A 16,583-nucleotide genomic window follows, 5' to 3' on the forward strand; every position below is an offset into this window, starting at 1 on the left:
AGGTTTTTCAATCTTCAGATAAAGTCAGATTTCTTTCTTTACACTCTACCCACAGAAATATTTGCATCTGACCGCAAGGGAAACGTCTCCACTTTCACTTTTATGTAAATGTTAACAAAGTAACTGGACCAGGAGCCTTTATAACTCTATCTACAAACATACAACCCTGATGTTGGTGGCCTACAGCTCCCATCATTTAATTGGCCTTCTATTCTTCATTTTTTCCAAAGTGAAACAATTTTTCAACAACATACTGTAGAGAGGCAGAATAAACAAGCGTATTCAAAACAAATAATGAAGAACCTGTGAAAGGTAAACACCCTTTTAAAGTAAATTACTTCTTTAATGGCCACAATAAACAAACAGATAATATCAGAGGTTCAATTGTTAAAAAATAATCCAACTTTTGCTCTTTTCGGTGAAATGCTTGCTTTCCACTTTCTATTGATGATAGCCACGCGAAAACCCTTCTACTTATATTGGATTAAGTAAAATGCCCCTAAATTGAATAATGTATGCTCATACCTTCATAACCTCTGTCTACAAGAGGCTATAAGTTATAAATTAGGAAAACAATGTTTGAGAAAACAGCTCAGACAATGGTGGACAATGTATCTAGAATCACAAAATCACAAAAAGCAGTTTGTTCATAGATTTATGGGAAAAACAGACTGAAATTCACTACAATGATATTATTGTTCATACGCCATTCACATTATTTAATTACTATTAAATCACAGTTAGAGGGCTCTTAGTGAGACTGTCGAGTAGAAAAAAAAGAAGTAACAGGTCAAATATTTATCATAACTAGTTTCTTGTTCAAGGACAAGGAAATTGCAATAAAGAATAAAACTCCTATAAGAGGCAAACCTCTGCTGGTAGGTATCATACTGTCATTTGAGTCTGTTTGTTTTCCTGCCATTTTTGTGATCCGAAGTGATGTTGTAAAAAATAATTCTATAATTCCATATATATAATCTTACGTTACTGCACCAAGACTGCCACATCTATGCAATTGGTCAGACTAGGAGGCAGCTCCAACTTGTGAGTGTGCTTTCAAACTGACAAGGAGCACTCATCTCACACAATTGTTTTAGCGCATGCATGTTCAGTTCGCCGGCGCTATCTTTATTGCGTAACTGAGAAAAATATGGTAGCGGCAAATACAGAAAGATAGAGGTAAATTCAAGACGGCCCTACAGGAGACAGGAGAGTTTTTAAAAATGGTTATTTCAGTGATCAGATAGACACAGGGACACTCTATTAGATGAGAATAGATGGAATATAAAGATTTCCTTGTCCTTTAATTTAGAATGTATAATTTTATCATTCTTTGGAACCACATACTTTATACTGTATGTATCCTGTCAAACATTTTGCTTTTTTATTGCAAAACGTAATAAAAGTAATTTGTAAAGAAAGACTTATATCAGAGGAGGCTGGTCAGAATTTTGATGAGGGGGATGTATAATGCAGGATGAGCTTTGTATCCTGATATATAGTAGTCCTCATAAACACTCATTATCACAGTATGTTTATTTAATCAGTGGTTCAATACAGACCAGTAAGCAACATGTTAATTACAAGCAAGTAGATACAGTGGATAAACAATGGCCTCCTGTTACTATCAATTTAAAGCCAACATTTGTGGATAAGGTCTTTTTTAGCCTTTTAAACGATGCCTTTTTAATAATATTCTCAGTGGTAATCTGTAGTAATGTATTTGGTGATGTGTAATAAAGTGGAATGGCACAGGGAATAAGTATTGAACGCACATACTGAAATGTATTTAATGAAAAGCCTTTGTTGGTAGTGACAGCTTCAAGAAGCTTCCTGTATGGATTAACTAGTCGCATGCATTGCTCAGGTGTGATTTCGGCTCGTTCTTTCACACAAAGGGGCAGATTTATTAAGGGTCAAATTGAAAATTTTACATTTTTTATGGTCAAAACTGTCAAATTCGACTAGTGAATTATCCAAACTTGATCGGACTGGGACTGGGACACCAGGGGCCCATCCAAAAACCTTAGACCAGGGGCCCACCAAAACAACTTAGGCCAGGAGCCCATTCTCAGCACTATTATTCCTCCTCTTCTCACTCAACCTCTATTTGCCTATACTGTTTTCTTTACATAGTGTAATCTACTATTCCATCTATTTAGCCTCTTTGTTCTCATAGAAATAGGAAATGGCCATAAAATAAGCCAAATATTTAGCAGCACAAGGGCCCACTGACACCTGGGCCCAACGGGAGTTTTCCTGCTATCCTGGTGGGCCAGTTCGACACTGATTGAGTTAAAAAGAATTTACATGAAAATTTGAATCTTGATAAATTTGCCTCAAACTGTCCCTGGGGCCTCTTCTATGAACTCTGATCTTCAGTTCTTTCCATAGATTTTTGATTGGAGTCAGGTGATTGACTGGGTTATTCTAGCAGCTTTATTTTATTTCTCTGAAAACAATTGAGAGTTTCCTTGGCTGTGTGTTTGGGATCATTGTCTTGCTGAAATGTCCACCCTTGTTTCATCTTCAGCATCCTGGTAGATGGCATCAGAATCTTAGCAAGAATGTCCTGGTACATTTCTCCATTCATTTTTCCTTCAGTTATATTAGTCTGTCAGCATCATTTGCTGAAAAACAGCCCCACACTATGATGTTCCTACCTTCACTGTTGGTATGGTGCTTGGGGTGATGTGCAGTGCCATTTCTTCTCCAAACATGGTGTGTAATGATGTGTAGGGGATACAGAGGCTTAATTCCCCTCTGTTCCTTAAAATGTGAAACCATATGTTGGGAAATCCCCTGCCTGTGCAGCTACAGGTTCAACTTAGAGTGACGGGAGGAGCAGGAGCCTTGTCCCTGTGCAGTGTGTCTGGCAGATACCAGAGGGTGTCACAAGGTGTCGCTGCTGTGTAACTGAGTTGATATATGCAGAGCCATATAGTTTTGCATTGTAACTAAGTGGCCCTAGACAAGTTTGTTGGATAGATGTCGTATTCAAATTTATGTATAATATAATATATATTATATATTCTTGTATATATTGTATATATTGTCGCTCGTCTATCACCCACAATGAGTAAGTCTCTCTAGGATTTAAATAAATACTTACTCAAATCGAGCCTGGCCCCGAAGTTCCCCCTGGGCCTGACTTGAACCATTCAGATTCACTCAGGATATTAACCAGACAGCTTTATTGAGGTATACATTAATACAGGGTAATAATATACAGAGTATTAAATAATAGCTCATACGTCCTGAAAGCTCGTGAGGACGTTGAGGGAACAATTAGCAATACAACAGATGACCATTTTAATCATTTCTTCTTCCATGGGGCTGATCCAGAGGCATCCAATCATCATTCTTGTTTTAGCATAACTGTATGACTATTTCCATCTTAGGGACAGACTCACAGTCTCAGTACAATAGCCAAACAAGGTGCAACTTCTGTGTCAGCACAATGTCCAGAATGGTATCTATGCTGTAGTTTCTGAAACTATATGTGTCTTTCTTGGCCTTGCACTCAATACTTGTGACATGAGCCAACAGATGTATTCCTTGTCCTGTCCAAACATTCTACATTCTAATAACTAATGGCCTTTAACCTTGAGCTTCTTCTACAACACAACAATTCTGTACTAGTGTCATGTTCTATAATCTTGTTCTTTTATAATAACCACTTATGGCTTAAAACTAAAACCCTGATATCTACATTGTTAATCATATTTCTCACTATAGCCTCTTTCCATTAAAGGGGAAGGAAACCTCGTCGGCGCTAACCCCCCTCCCCCCCTCCCGTGTATTGCCCCCCCTCCCTCCTCCCCCCTGGCCTACCCCTCCCGCTGGGAAAATGCCCCTAACTTGTTACTTACCCTTCTGCGCAGGTCCAGTCCAGGGAGTTCACAGGCGACATCTTCTTCCACACGATCTTCTTCCTGCTTTGACCGGCGCATGCGCAGTAGGATCGTTTCGCCGGTACGATCTACTGCGCATGTGCGTGACTTTTGGCGCATGTGCAGTAGATCCGTACCGGCGAAATGCTCCTACTGCGCATGCGCCAAAACGCCGGTCAAAGGAGGAAGAAGATCGCGTGGAAGAAGATGTCGCCTTTGAACTCCCTGGACTGGACCTGCGCAGAAGGGTAAGTAACAAGTTAGGGGCATTTGCCCAGCGGGAGGGGTAGGCCAGGGGGGAGGAGGGAGGGGGGGCAATACACGGGAGGGGGGGTGGGGGGTTAGCGCCGAGGAGGTTTCCTTCCCCTTTAAGCATGCACACGTGGTTTCACCTGTTTCAGTCGTCTTCAGTGCTGACTCTCATAAATTGGCTCTAAGGTATGGTCTGCATGATACAGACTTGGCTTAAAGGACATGTAAACTCCCTCCACAAAACTTCAATCAGTGAACAGCCTCTTTGAAATCTTGAAATAACTGCCACTCTGGTTGTTAAAAGGCTAAGAGTAAGGCTGCAGGATACCCTTAATCACTTAGAAATCCACTCTGCCCCCTCCCTCAGGAATAAGCTTTGGCTGTTGACTTATGAGCATGCTCAATTCTTCTCAGCTCAGATTACTAAACTGTCTGATACTATTTTTGTCTCCTAATTACCTAATTAACCCATTACAGTGCTCAACCCCATCAAAGTATGTTGTACCTGTGTAAACCTGCATTCTGCATTGCATGAGTTTTACAGCATACATGTCCTGTTTGCAGATGTCAGTGTCGCTGATGATGTGTCAGAAGGAAAATGGCAGCCGGGTGACAGCTGCTATTTGTTTTAGGAAAATGTGATGGTGCTGGTAAATGGAGGGGGTATATGCAGTACAAATGATGTGGCTTGAGTGGGGAAGATCTGCCCATCTTATATACATGGTAGGAAAATGTAGGCTTTACATGTCCTTTAAGATAGCTAGAAATAGTTATTCCTGTCTGCTTAATTTCTGTGTAATTTAATGTGAATTCTCCCATAATGCAACTTGGATCCAACACCCATGCTGGTTTTACATGTTTCTGCCTATTTATTCAATGCCAGGCTCATATAAGAAACAGTTTCTCATGAAACATCAGACAGGAGTATGATTTTGCTCCAAAAGTAACACTGAACACTGATGCCATACAGCTACTGTCATTTCAGCACACATAACACCAGCTATCTTTATTTTGAATTTATCATGTTCATGTAATTATTATTAACACAATCGCGTAAATTGCCAACATATTTAGCAGCACTGCACAATATAAGGGTGTATACTGTATATTAAACATACACATTGTGTACAAAAACTGATTGGTACAGGGGTAAAAGACAGCCCTCAAAGGAGTTTATCATTTCATATGTTTGTTGCACAGTATGTTTCAGGTACATCATTTGGGTAACTGGGGTACAAATAGAATTATTTTTCTGTAATCCTCAATATTAAATCACAGTACATGTATGGGATCCATTATCCTGAAACCTGTTATCCAGAAAGCTCCCAATTACGGAAAGACCATTTCCCATAGACTCCATTTTATTCAAATAATAATTTTTTTTTTTAAATGATTTCCTTTTTCTCTGTAGTAATAAAACAGTAGCTTGTACTTGATCCAAACTAAGATATAATTAGCCCTTATTCTAGAAGTCTTAAGGTATGAAAATCCAAATTATGGAAAGTTATCTAGAAAACCTCAGGTCCCTAGCATTCTGGATAACAGGTCCCATACCTGTATGCTAATAGTTACAGTTCAACAACATTTAGGTGGACAAAGTAAATGGTAGTAGAATGGAGCACCCCATTAACCCCATGTTAAGAAGTCCCCCAGTGGTTCAGTGCAGGCAGGTGCCCTGTTCCAGCCTAGGTACAATTTCACCATTTACTAATACAAATGCTTTGAATAATAATAATAATAATAACAACAGTAAATGGACCTGTTCCTGGGTCTAAAATGTGAATTTAGACCACAGATCTGTAAAGCCTATATTAACCAAGGGGCCCAGATCTATAGCTCTATTTGATACAAATACAAATTAGGATTCAGAATTAATTCAGTAGTTAGAGAAATCTTTTGTGGAGGATTCACTTTTCTGCCAAATTGATCATTATTGCATTTGGTGCATCCCTGTAATCAAATGATCTAATAATATCAGTGTGCATGCCTTATTTCTTTGCTTTGCCTCTTTTGAAGGTAGGGCTATTTTAACACATGGGCAAAATGGGCATTTGCACAGGGCCCACCATCAAACATTTCATCTACTAGAACTTTTGACTAAAGCACCCCCAGAGACCCCATCAAGTTCAACCCCTCCAAATGAACCCCAGCACACATGCCTACACACACCAACTGAAACTACATATATATATTGTAATAAACGTTTTTAAGGGATTTCTTTTGATAAACAAATAAAAATTAGTCTAGAACTTATTGGGGTGTGGGGGGGGGGGCATTAATAAGACCTGGGCCTATCGGTACAGTAAACAGGCCCTGGTTGCAGGGTTATCTGTCGAACTATGGTGCATAAAGCTTTCAGGCTGGATTGTTTGATTTCTCATATCAATCTGAAGTTTATCAAAAGACAAATTCTTATGAATTACTTATTTCTCATAACATGAATATTGTATAAACAGTTATATTATAATACAGTCTCTCTCTTCCTTCCTTCTGTACACAGAGCCTGTGCCCTCTCTCATTTGCCTTCTATTTATTAGACTTTTCCTCTTTCCCTCTTATATAAAAGTTAAGTGAGAAGCTTTACCACTTACTGCACTTTTCCTTTATTACTTTGTATAGCTTGTATTTTCATTAGATAACAAATAAGAGCGAATCCTCGGCTAATATGTGAGATGTTCTGCTCTGTTTGTCTGTAATGCTAATTCAACAATGAGACACCTCTCCTTAGACAAACAGAAATGTGCATGCTAGGATTAGTTGTACTTTACGTGCCACTTAATAAAAGCAAGAACTAACCCAAGTCATCCTAAAATCATCGGTTTTAATTCACTATATAGCACATATTGGCACCTAGAGATCTTTTCAAATACTAACACAAAAAAAAATATTTTACAAAATACTACAATCTTAAACTCTATACAGCAATTTTTTTTGTCATTTTTATAGATGATCTTTAATATAATATCATACATAAATGTCTAAATATTAGTATATATCTATTGATCGTTTCGTGATGTTTCAGGAATTCCATGTGGTGCTGGCATACTTAGTTGAAGGCAATGCAGTAGACAATTGTGGATTTATACAGCAAGATCAGATGTTTACAGATAGATGGTATGTTGCGGTCGTCATTGGCTGGTACAATGCACAGGCAGTAATTATACCAGTCCACATTAACACAAAACAAATTATGTATGCAATTCCAGAGAGAGGTTTCCCACCTTCTTTCTCCTTCAACTACAGGTATGGGGCCCATTCTCCAGAATGCTTTGGACCTGAGGTTTTCTGGATAATAGATCTTTCTGGAATTTGGATCTTCATACCATAAGTAAGGAAATAATTTGAAAAAAATTGTATTATTTGGAGAAAATGGAGTCTATGGGAGACAGGTTCTCTGTAATTGGAAGCTTTCTGGATAATGAGTTTCAGGATAATGGATAATGGATCCTATACCTGTGTTGCGATTTAATATTGAGTATTAAAGCAAGTTTGGCACTGTAAATCATGGACATTAGGCAGAAGAGGTAAGCAGGCAGGGGGGTGGCATTGCAGGAGTCGCCTCTTTTAACATAAATTTACATTGATCAATGTAAACTTGGATACATTTAAGCAGTAGAACACTTTATTGATTTCATAAGAACTTTACCTTATTCTGATTTTTTTAAATCAAATATTTACCTTTATTTTACTGCACACATATGTTATCATTTGTTTAAATTAAGGATTATTAAAAGGGTAATAAAAGTTAAATTTATTTTCGTCTGTATAGACTTTGGGAATTCCAGCTCGGACCTGGCTGCAGTTTAGGTTTTCCAAACACAAATTTGAAAGACTCAACAACAAATATATTTTTCTTGACTCACAATGTAGCTCTAGTTCGAATTTTCAAGTTTTTTTATGGCCAAAACGGTGAAATTTGACTAGGAAATTGTTTAAATTTCAATTTAGATTTTCGAGAATTATCATACACTGGCCCTTTAAGAACTCAAATTTGACTATTCGCCATCTTAAACCTGCCAAGTTGCTGTTTTACCCTATGGAAGACGTCCTGGGATCAATTTGGAGTTATCATCCACCTTCCTGACATTCGAGTTTTTTACGGAGAAAAACTCGATTCGAATTCTAGTAGGTTGCATTTCCATCTCTATTAAAATACCCTATAAAATAATGCATAACAGGCAGTGCATCTATTCATTTCTGTCAATTGGTCAATTTGTGTAAAATGACCTAATATTTCTTGAATTAGCTAAAAAAATTGTATTTTTTCCAGAAACTAGTGATCTTTTATAGTGAATCGAATAATAAGTCCAATTCCCAAAACAGAGACAATAGCGAGCGCTTCAAACACCCGTCGTACGATCAGCTTTTTCATTGACTGGTTTTCTTCCTGTTTACAAAGTTCCTCGAGATCCTGTTTCGCACTGAAGGTGGAGTCCACGGTATCGTAATTATTCAGTTCAAAGTGCTCTGAAAGGAAACAGAGTAATAAGTGAAACAAAAGCTGTATAGTTTGACTGTCACCTCAATATTCCCATTTACTTTATAATTCTAATTTAAAAGAATATAAAGGTTTAAATGTGTAGACTGTGATTGATACAATAGAATGCTTTTAACTCCTCCATGGAGGGATGCCTGACTCAGCGCCGGATTCGCTGGGCGGTCCTCCCTAGAGCTGTGCGCTCCGCGCGGTCCTATCGCCCGCCCATACTACCACACGCTGGCGAAAAAGCGCCAGTGTGCGAGCGCCTGACCACTGGGGACCACAGGCTCCCCACAGACCAGCTGGGCGGCATGCCGCCCCCAAAAATGTGCCGCCCTAGGCCTGGGCCTATGTTGCCTCGCCACAAATCCGGGCCTGGCCTGACTGCTGACTTGATGTCACTTTTCATGATGACACAGCACTAAAGATTTCCCTGTACATGCAGACATATGACCCTGAGGAGTGAAGACAGTGGATCTTGTTTACATTAGGAGAACAGGGTACAGAGTAGTAAAAATGTGTACAGAGAGGCACAATGCATATCAACATATTGATAAGGAAAACCAACATAACTTAAATGTGGACATATGCTGGAGAAAAAAAAACTAGTATGATAGGAAGCTTAGCGGAGGCAAAATAAAGGTATACAGATAACATGAACTTATAAAAAACATAAGTATATGAAATCTGAACTTCTAATGTGACAGATAATAACAGAACACTGTAAAGCCTGGGTAAATATATTAAACATCAGAATAGCAGAATAAAAGTAGGAAAGTAGGTGATGACAGTGTCTCTTCAATACATATGGCAAATTCATAACAGTCCAACCATTTAATGATGGTCATCATGAAAACCTCTCCATTAGGGAGGCTAGTAATCTCTAATTCTGAGTTGATCTAAAAGGCGTAAGAAAAAATATCAGAAATGGTAGCTCTTCAATATCAGGAGTACTGAGTAAATCTGCTATGCTGAGAAATGTTATTACCCTACTGGCCTAATGATTAGCAGATTGATTCCTGCTCCCCTTACAGATTAGGTCATTTATGTGTAGGGGACTGGTAAATTAGTCTCCCAGTATTATTTAGCAGGCATATATGCTTTGAGCTATGCCCCCTGTAGTTCCAACAGTGCCCAGCAGATGTGCTAAAGTATATAGTCCTGAGCAGCCATGTGCTCAGGGTCCAGGAAGGGTAAAGTCTTTGCTTACACTTCGGTGCAGATTCTGTCCAGCGGAGTTCACGGGGGCCATCTTCAGCTGCTTCTTCTCCCGGTGCTTTGGCAATTTCCATGAGTTTTTGTTGCATGCGAAGATTACAGAAGAGAAGAAGATGGGGAACGTGAACTCGCTGGATAGAATCTGCACCAAGGGGTAAGTAAAGACTTAGGGGCATTTGCCCAGGGTAGCAGCTAGGCTGGGGGGAGGAGGGAGGGAGGGAGGAGGGAGGGTCTATGTAGGGTAGGGTGGGAAGGGTTTTTTAACTTTAGGGTTTGCTTCTCCTTTAAGAGGTCACTCTAGTAGAGACAGACAGTCAGGTTATTTACCCTACAAGGAGTGTGAGTGGGATTAAGATCCCAGCTACTAATTGTCCGGAATATGGACTAATTGTACAGACCTATGGGATGTAGAGATTCCCCTCAGGTTCCACTTAGGGAAAAGGCTGAAAGCTGGGTGTACCTTCATTGCTGCTGTGTATGTTCTCTTCCCTGTGGGGACTGATACTGACCATTGGTGCTTGTGAGTATATTCCTATCCACTGTTGCTCTATGTTCCTGCCTGATCTTTATAAACACTCCTTTGTGGATTGCTCTGTTCAATAAATACGTTCTCTGGTTAAGTTACAAGAACCACTGGCGCCCAATTATTGTGCACTGCACCTATTTACAGTTATAATATACCCTGCCTCCACACCATTGCGAGGGCTTACTCCCTGAGAATTAAGGTCTCATCTGGAGTTATAGTATTTGGGTAAAGCTCATAGTTAGAGAATGGTGTGACTCAATTTACTATAGTGTTACATATGCCTTTCTATCATCTATCTATCAGTGGCGGAACTACCGGGGGAGCAGGGGGTGCGAGCGGGCCAGGGCCCACACCCCCTCAGGGCACCCTCGGCAGCCCATGCGCCACAGAAAATGCGGCCGTATGGAGGAGGGCGGGGCCCAGCTGCTCACGCACCAGGGCCCGTCCCCCTCTAGTTACGCTACTGCTATCTATCTATCATCTGTCTGTCTGTCTATCTATCTATCTATCTATCTATCGATGTACATACCTATTTATATATTGTGTATATATTTTAGAATTATACATATATTTTTTATTTTCTATATATAATGCAAAGGCTGGGGTTACTTAGCCTTGGAGCGTTGTGCTGTAATTTCTTCTCTCTCCCAGAGAGTACTGGGCATTCACCCCTCAATCTTGTTTCTTTCAGTCTTGGAATCACTATGACAGTAAGCAGGCAGCAGGCATTTTGTGGACACTGTTATTAAGGCAAGCTTTGCATCATGCCAAAATCGTGTTTATGCTCTAGAATATGCCTAATGCCTACACCTATGCACTGGCTACACAATTAGATGGTGAGAAAAGAGGGGGAAAGTGGGGAGTGCAGAATGTAAAGTGAAAATAATTGCCTGCCCTGCCTCTATGCCTAAGGCATAGTGAAGGGGAAAGCAATATATGATTGACAACTGAGACATTTAAATTAGTTTATAACAGGTATGAATGCTTTAATAAAAAAAAGAATTTGGGTTTCATGATTCATTTGAAAAGGACTTTCATTATACAGCTTTTTAGGTCTGGGCGACAGGTCCACTTTAAGGAGTGCCTAACAAATTGCAACCTTGTTGAGTTCACCTTTCCCTGTCCTGTATGTAGTGAGGCTCATATATTCAATGAAATATTTTCATTTCTGGAATATCATTTTATTAAGTATATTATGATATTGTATCACATGTAAGCTTACATCCTCCCTCCCAAAACTTAGAGGCCTATTTATCAAATGTTGGATTTTAGTGGTTTTAGAGATTTTTGAAACCACGACTAAACTCACAAACTCTAAAACTACAAATGTCATAGAATTTATTAAATTACGCTAAAAGGTATGAAAAAAAAATCTGAAATCCCATAATGTAAAAGGGTTCAATTCTCCCTCCAAGAGGTCAATGGCCTTCCGACAATACAATCAGATGGGGGCTGACATTGTGTTCCTCCAGGAAACACACTTTTCCCAGTCCTCAGTACCTAAATACTTTCATTATGCATATCGTAAGGTTTATCTAGCTTCCTCCCCTAAGAAACATAGAGGGGTCGCGATCTTTATACATAATAGAGTGAACTTTGTACTAAATGACTCAGAGGCTGACCCAGAAAGCCGCTTTTTGATACTTAATGGTCTTATTCAAGACTCCCCAGTTACATTAGCGGTAGTCTATGGCCCTAATGAGAACCAAAAATCCTTTTATAATTTTTTTCTCCCCCTACTGGAGGAGCGAAGCGTAGGCCCGACACTGTTAGGTGGAGATTTTAATGAAGTGATCAACCCCTATGTTGACAGGCAGCCGAAAATACGCCAGCAAGCTTTACCTAAAAGAGCACATGGTTCTCATTATTTTGCTAAACTACTAGAAAAATGCAGATACATTGACACCTGGAGGGAATGCCATCCATTGTTGAAAGACTTTACGTTTTTTTCCCCACCTCACGATTCTTTTTCTAGGATTGATATGATACTGATCCAACAACATTTAACCCCCCTTATACTTCACTCTAAAATTCATTCCTGTTCCTGGTCAGATCATTCCATAGTTCTGCTACAGCTCTCCAACCTACTTAATAAACCAGACTCCTATAGATGGAGGTTAGACGACTGTCTGTTATCTGACCCCCAAACTACACAACTTCTAGAGCAAGAACTAACGCAATACTTTCAGACCAATAACACCACTGATATCTCAAGCCCTACATTATGGTCAGCCCACAAAGCGTATATTAGAGGGGTATTAATACAAACTAAAGCTAGGATACGGAGAGCTAAGAATGAACAGATAACAAATCTGAATAAGGAATTACAGGCTAAAGAAGACCTACTTAAATTAAGTCCCACAGATTTCTCCCTCAAACATTGCGTAGAGCAAATTAGGACCCAATTAAATCTATTATTAACGGAAAAAGAGATGAAAAAATTGCAATGGGATAAACAAAAATATTTCCAAAAAGCTAACAAAGCAGATACCATGTTAGCTCGCCGCTTATCTAATAAATTTTTACAGTCTCCATTCAACCAAATCAGAGACCGTAATGGCCATCTTACAGCGAACCCAATCAAAATAGTTCAGGAGTTTGCAGCTTATTATCAAACCCTATACCAAGAACAAACACCACTGGACGAGAAACAGATAGACTCCTTTCTTACACAGCATCGGATTCAGCCGCCTTTCAGAATCCCAAATAGAAAGCCTATCTACCCCAATAACCTTACAGGAAATACAGCAAGCCATTAAAACCCTCAAAGTCAAGAAAACCCCAGGTCCTGATGGCCTAACTGGGAGATATTATAAAACCTTTACCTCGATTCTCTCACCATGGCTCCAACAACTATTTAACGGTATCCTACTCGGCAGACATAAATTTCACCCTGAGTCCCTTCTCTCCCAAATAGCTGTTATCCCTAAACCAGATAAAGATCATTCTAATTGTAAAAATTTTCGTCCAATATCGATTCTTAATCTAGATATTAAATTGCTAGCTAAGATTATGGCCACCAGATTGAACCTTTTTCTGGGGGAACTAATACATAGGGATCAATCAGGTTTCATTCCAGGGAGACAGGTCCCTGACAACATTCGCAGGATAATTAATTTGGTAAGATATGCAAAAGAAAACCACATTCCCTCTATGTTGTTGTCACCAGAACTGGAAAAGGCTTTCGACACAGTATCCTGGCCATTCTTGCATAAAACCCTATCTAGCTGTGGATTTCCAGTGCAATTTCTTAACGTGATTAAAGCTTTATATGTGAAACCTATGGCGTCCGTGCACCACATGGGATTTCAATCCTCTAAATTTTCGATCGGCAGGGGCACACGACAGGGGTGCCCTTTGTCCCCCCTGTTGTTTGCCCTAGCGATTGAACCTCTGGCTATTGCAATCAGAAAGCACCCTAGAATAACTGGTATCAAGGTGGGTAATGTGGACTATAAAAATGTTTTATATGCAGACGACATCATGTTTACGATCTCCAAACCTATGTCTTCTCTCCCTTTCTTGTACGAAGAATTACAAACTTTTGGGACTATTTCGGGACTCAAACTCAATGCAGCAAAAACTGAGGCCCTTAACATCAATATTCCTAAACATATTGCTAAGCTGTTAGAAATCAACTTTCAAGTACAATGGCAGCCGCACAACATCAAGTATCTGGGGGTCCATCTTCACCATGACCATAACACCCTGTCACCACTAAACTACAATAAAACTTCTCAAAATATCATCCGGATGATCACCTCTTGGGGTAACCTCAAGTTATCCTGGCTTGGGCGAATCTCCGCTATAAAAATGTCTGTACTCCCTCATTTACTGTATTTATTCAGGACACTGCCGGTCTCTCCACCGGCTGGAATGCTAACCTCCCTACAAAAGGCAATTAACAAATTTGTGTGGGACGGGAAAACACCTCACATAAACTTTCCAACAGCTACTAGACATAGAAATAAAGGTGGTATCGGAATTCCTAATCTAAAGAATTACTTCATAGCAGCACAACTAAGTCTGATAATAAACTGGCATCATCCGATCTATGCCCCGGCTTGGGTACAAATAGAACAGGATACACTTAGTGAAGGTGCCATAAATAATCTGCTATGGACCAAAGCACGATCTGGAAAACGGATCTCCAACCCCATCATAGTACATTCATTAAAAATTTGGAATTCCCTGCCCTCACACTGTGGACTCTACTCGCCTCATAAACCAGTTGCTGGATTCGAGGCAAACAGTGATTTCCCCCCTGGGTTCAGGAGCAGATCGTTTCAATGGTGGTCTACAAACGGCCTATGCAATGTCTATTCCATGACTAAAAGTCAACACCTCCTAACATGGGAGCAACTTCGAGAGAAGCACGATATTCCTTCACAGGAACTCTTACAATACCATCAAATTCGCCATTACATACATTCTCCAGGGAAAGTGAATACATTTTCCAATCCAACATTGTTTGAGAGAATGTGCTTACAGGACATCCCCCACAAAGGATCGATTTCGACCTTATATGACCAGTTAAACCATTTGTCACCATTAAAGTCACTGAGATTTGTGGCACTTTGGGAAAAAGACCTACGGATCTGTATGGAAGAGGAACAATGGTCTGACATACTCAAGGACACTGTTCATTGCTTGGTTAATATTGCTATCCAAGAAACATCTCAAAAAAATTTACACCAATGGTACCTAGTTCCCACCCGACTTGCAAAATGGTATCCAACGAGCTCCTCATTATGCTTTAGGAACTGTGGCCATCAAGGTAGCTTCCTGCATGTCTGGTGGGAATGCCCGAAAGCAGTCAGATTCTGGACTCGGATCTACACATTAATCTCCAGTGTTACAGGACTGACACTTTTGAAAAATCCAGTGGAAGCTTTAATACATTAAAGGATATCAGGCGGTAATAAATATCTCAGAAAATTGATCACTCACATCTTCTCTGCTGCAAAACAGGTCATTGCATCTTCTTGGAAGTCGCCAATACTAGACTTTCAGAAGGTGAAAGTCAAGCTAGATAATGTTTTGGTCTTGGAAAAAATGACCAGCTTCAAGACAAACTCTCAAAAGCAGTTCAATAAAATCTGGTCCCCATGGATGGCCTATAGAAATTTTACACCCAGGTGATGTTTTCTGTGTTATCCGGAACGGAAGTGACTGGACATGTCTTGATGATTGTAGTTATGGGCTTTTCTTTCATATGCTCCCACCAATTACCCACCTTGAGACCCACCTAACGCCCGAATCTTAGGTTACCCAATGCTATGCACAAATGACATTAAACTCACAGGCTGTGATATAAATGTTTATTGTTATTGTTGTTGTTAAATGGTTCAAGGCAATGCTGTAAGACATTATCTTTGCATTTTCATCCTGCGAGCTGGGACAACCCCAGTACTCGCAGTCTTGACACCATGTCTGTGTATGCTTTGTCTTTTTTTTGAAAATAAAAAATATTAAAAACAAAAAAAAATCTGAAAACCTCTAAAAGTCCAAATTGATTTAAAACGTCCCATTGACTCAGCAACTTTTATCTGGCAAAGTTTTGTATTACTTGTTATCGTGTTTTTTACACTTAATAAATCTTGAATTTTTATAGCTTTTGAAAAAAAATAGGGGAAACCAAACATTTTTTAAGGTTTATGGAGAAAAGCGAAATTTTGAATGTTAGTAAATGGGCCCCATAGTGTTAGAAATTACTGAACATACCAGAGGAAGCAATACCATTTGCCTCTAAAGTAGTAGCACTTTTCTCGTTCATCTGTTTCAATCCTGCCCGCTCCAGAGCCTTGAATAAAAAAAGGATTTTTACATTACCAATGAAGACAGCATAGCAACACATCTTACTTACATCAACAAACCTTACACAGTACTCAAGCCTATTTTTATATAAAAAAAACCAAATGGCCTATGCCCAGGGTAGCAGTTTTCAAGGGACAGCCCTCTGATGAAGTGCCAATGAGAGGCACGAAACGCGTCAGGTGACTAGACACGCTATGGTTTAGTTGAACAGTCTCAGGAGAATGCCTGTATGTGTTTTTAAAGATGCTTGGAACTAAAGACATTTTTTTATTCTAATATCCCGTGGTCATGGCTCCAGTCTATCCAGTGCTGTCTTGAAGTTTCTAATTTGCCAGGAGCGGAGTCCGGCTGACTGAGGGCCACCACGTGGGTGGATGCGGACCGGTCGCATGTGAGT

General features: G+C 39.7%; 1 protein-coding gene across 1 annotated transcript in view; it reads right to left on the minus strand.

The window, feature by feature from the left end:
• Positions 1-7,745: 7,745 nt before the first annotated feature.
• Positions 7,746-16,583, minus strand: part of LOC108708295 (multidrug and toxin extrusion protein 2) — a 48,990-nt gene continuing 40,152 nt past the window's right edge. The window contains exons 16-17 of the mRNA XM_018246853.2: positions 16,094-16,172; positions 7,746-8,612 (exon numbers count right to left, since the gene is read on the minus strand). Of these exons, the coding sequence (XP_018102342.1) occupies positions 8,419-8,612; positions 16,094-16,172 (273 nt within the window). The 3' untranslated portion in view covers positions 7,746-8,418. The remainder of the gene's footprint in view (positions 8,613-16,093; positions 16,173-16,583) is intronic.

This window comes from Xenopus laevis, chromosome 2L (genome assembly GCF_017654675.1).
Source record: "Xenopus laevis strain J_2021 chromosome 2L, Xenopus_laevis_v10.1, whole genome shotgun sequence".
Taxonomy (NCBI): domain Eukaryota; kingdom Metazoa; phylum Chordata; class Amphibia; order Anura; family Pipidae; genus Xenopus; species Xenopus laevis.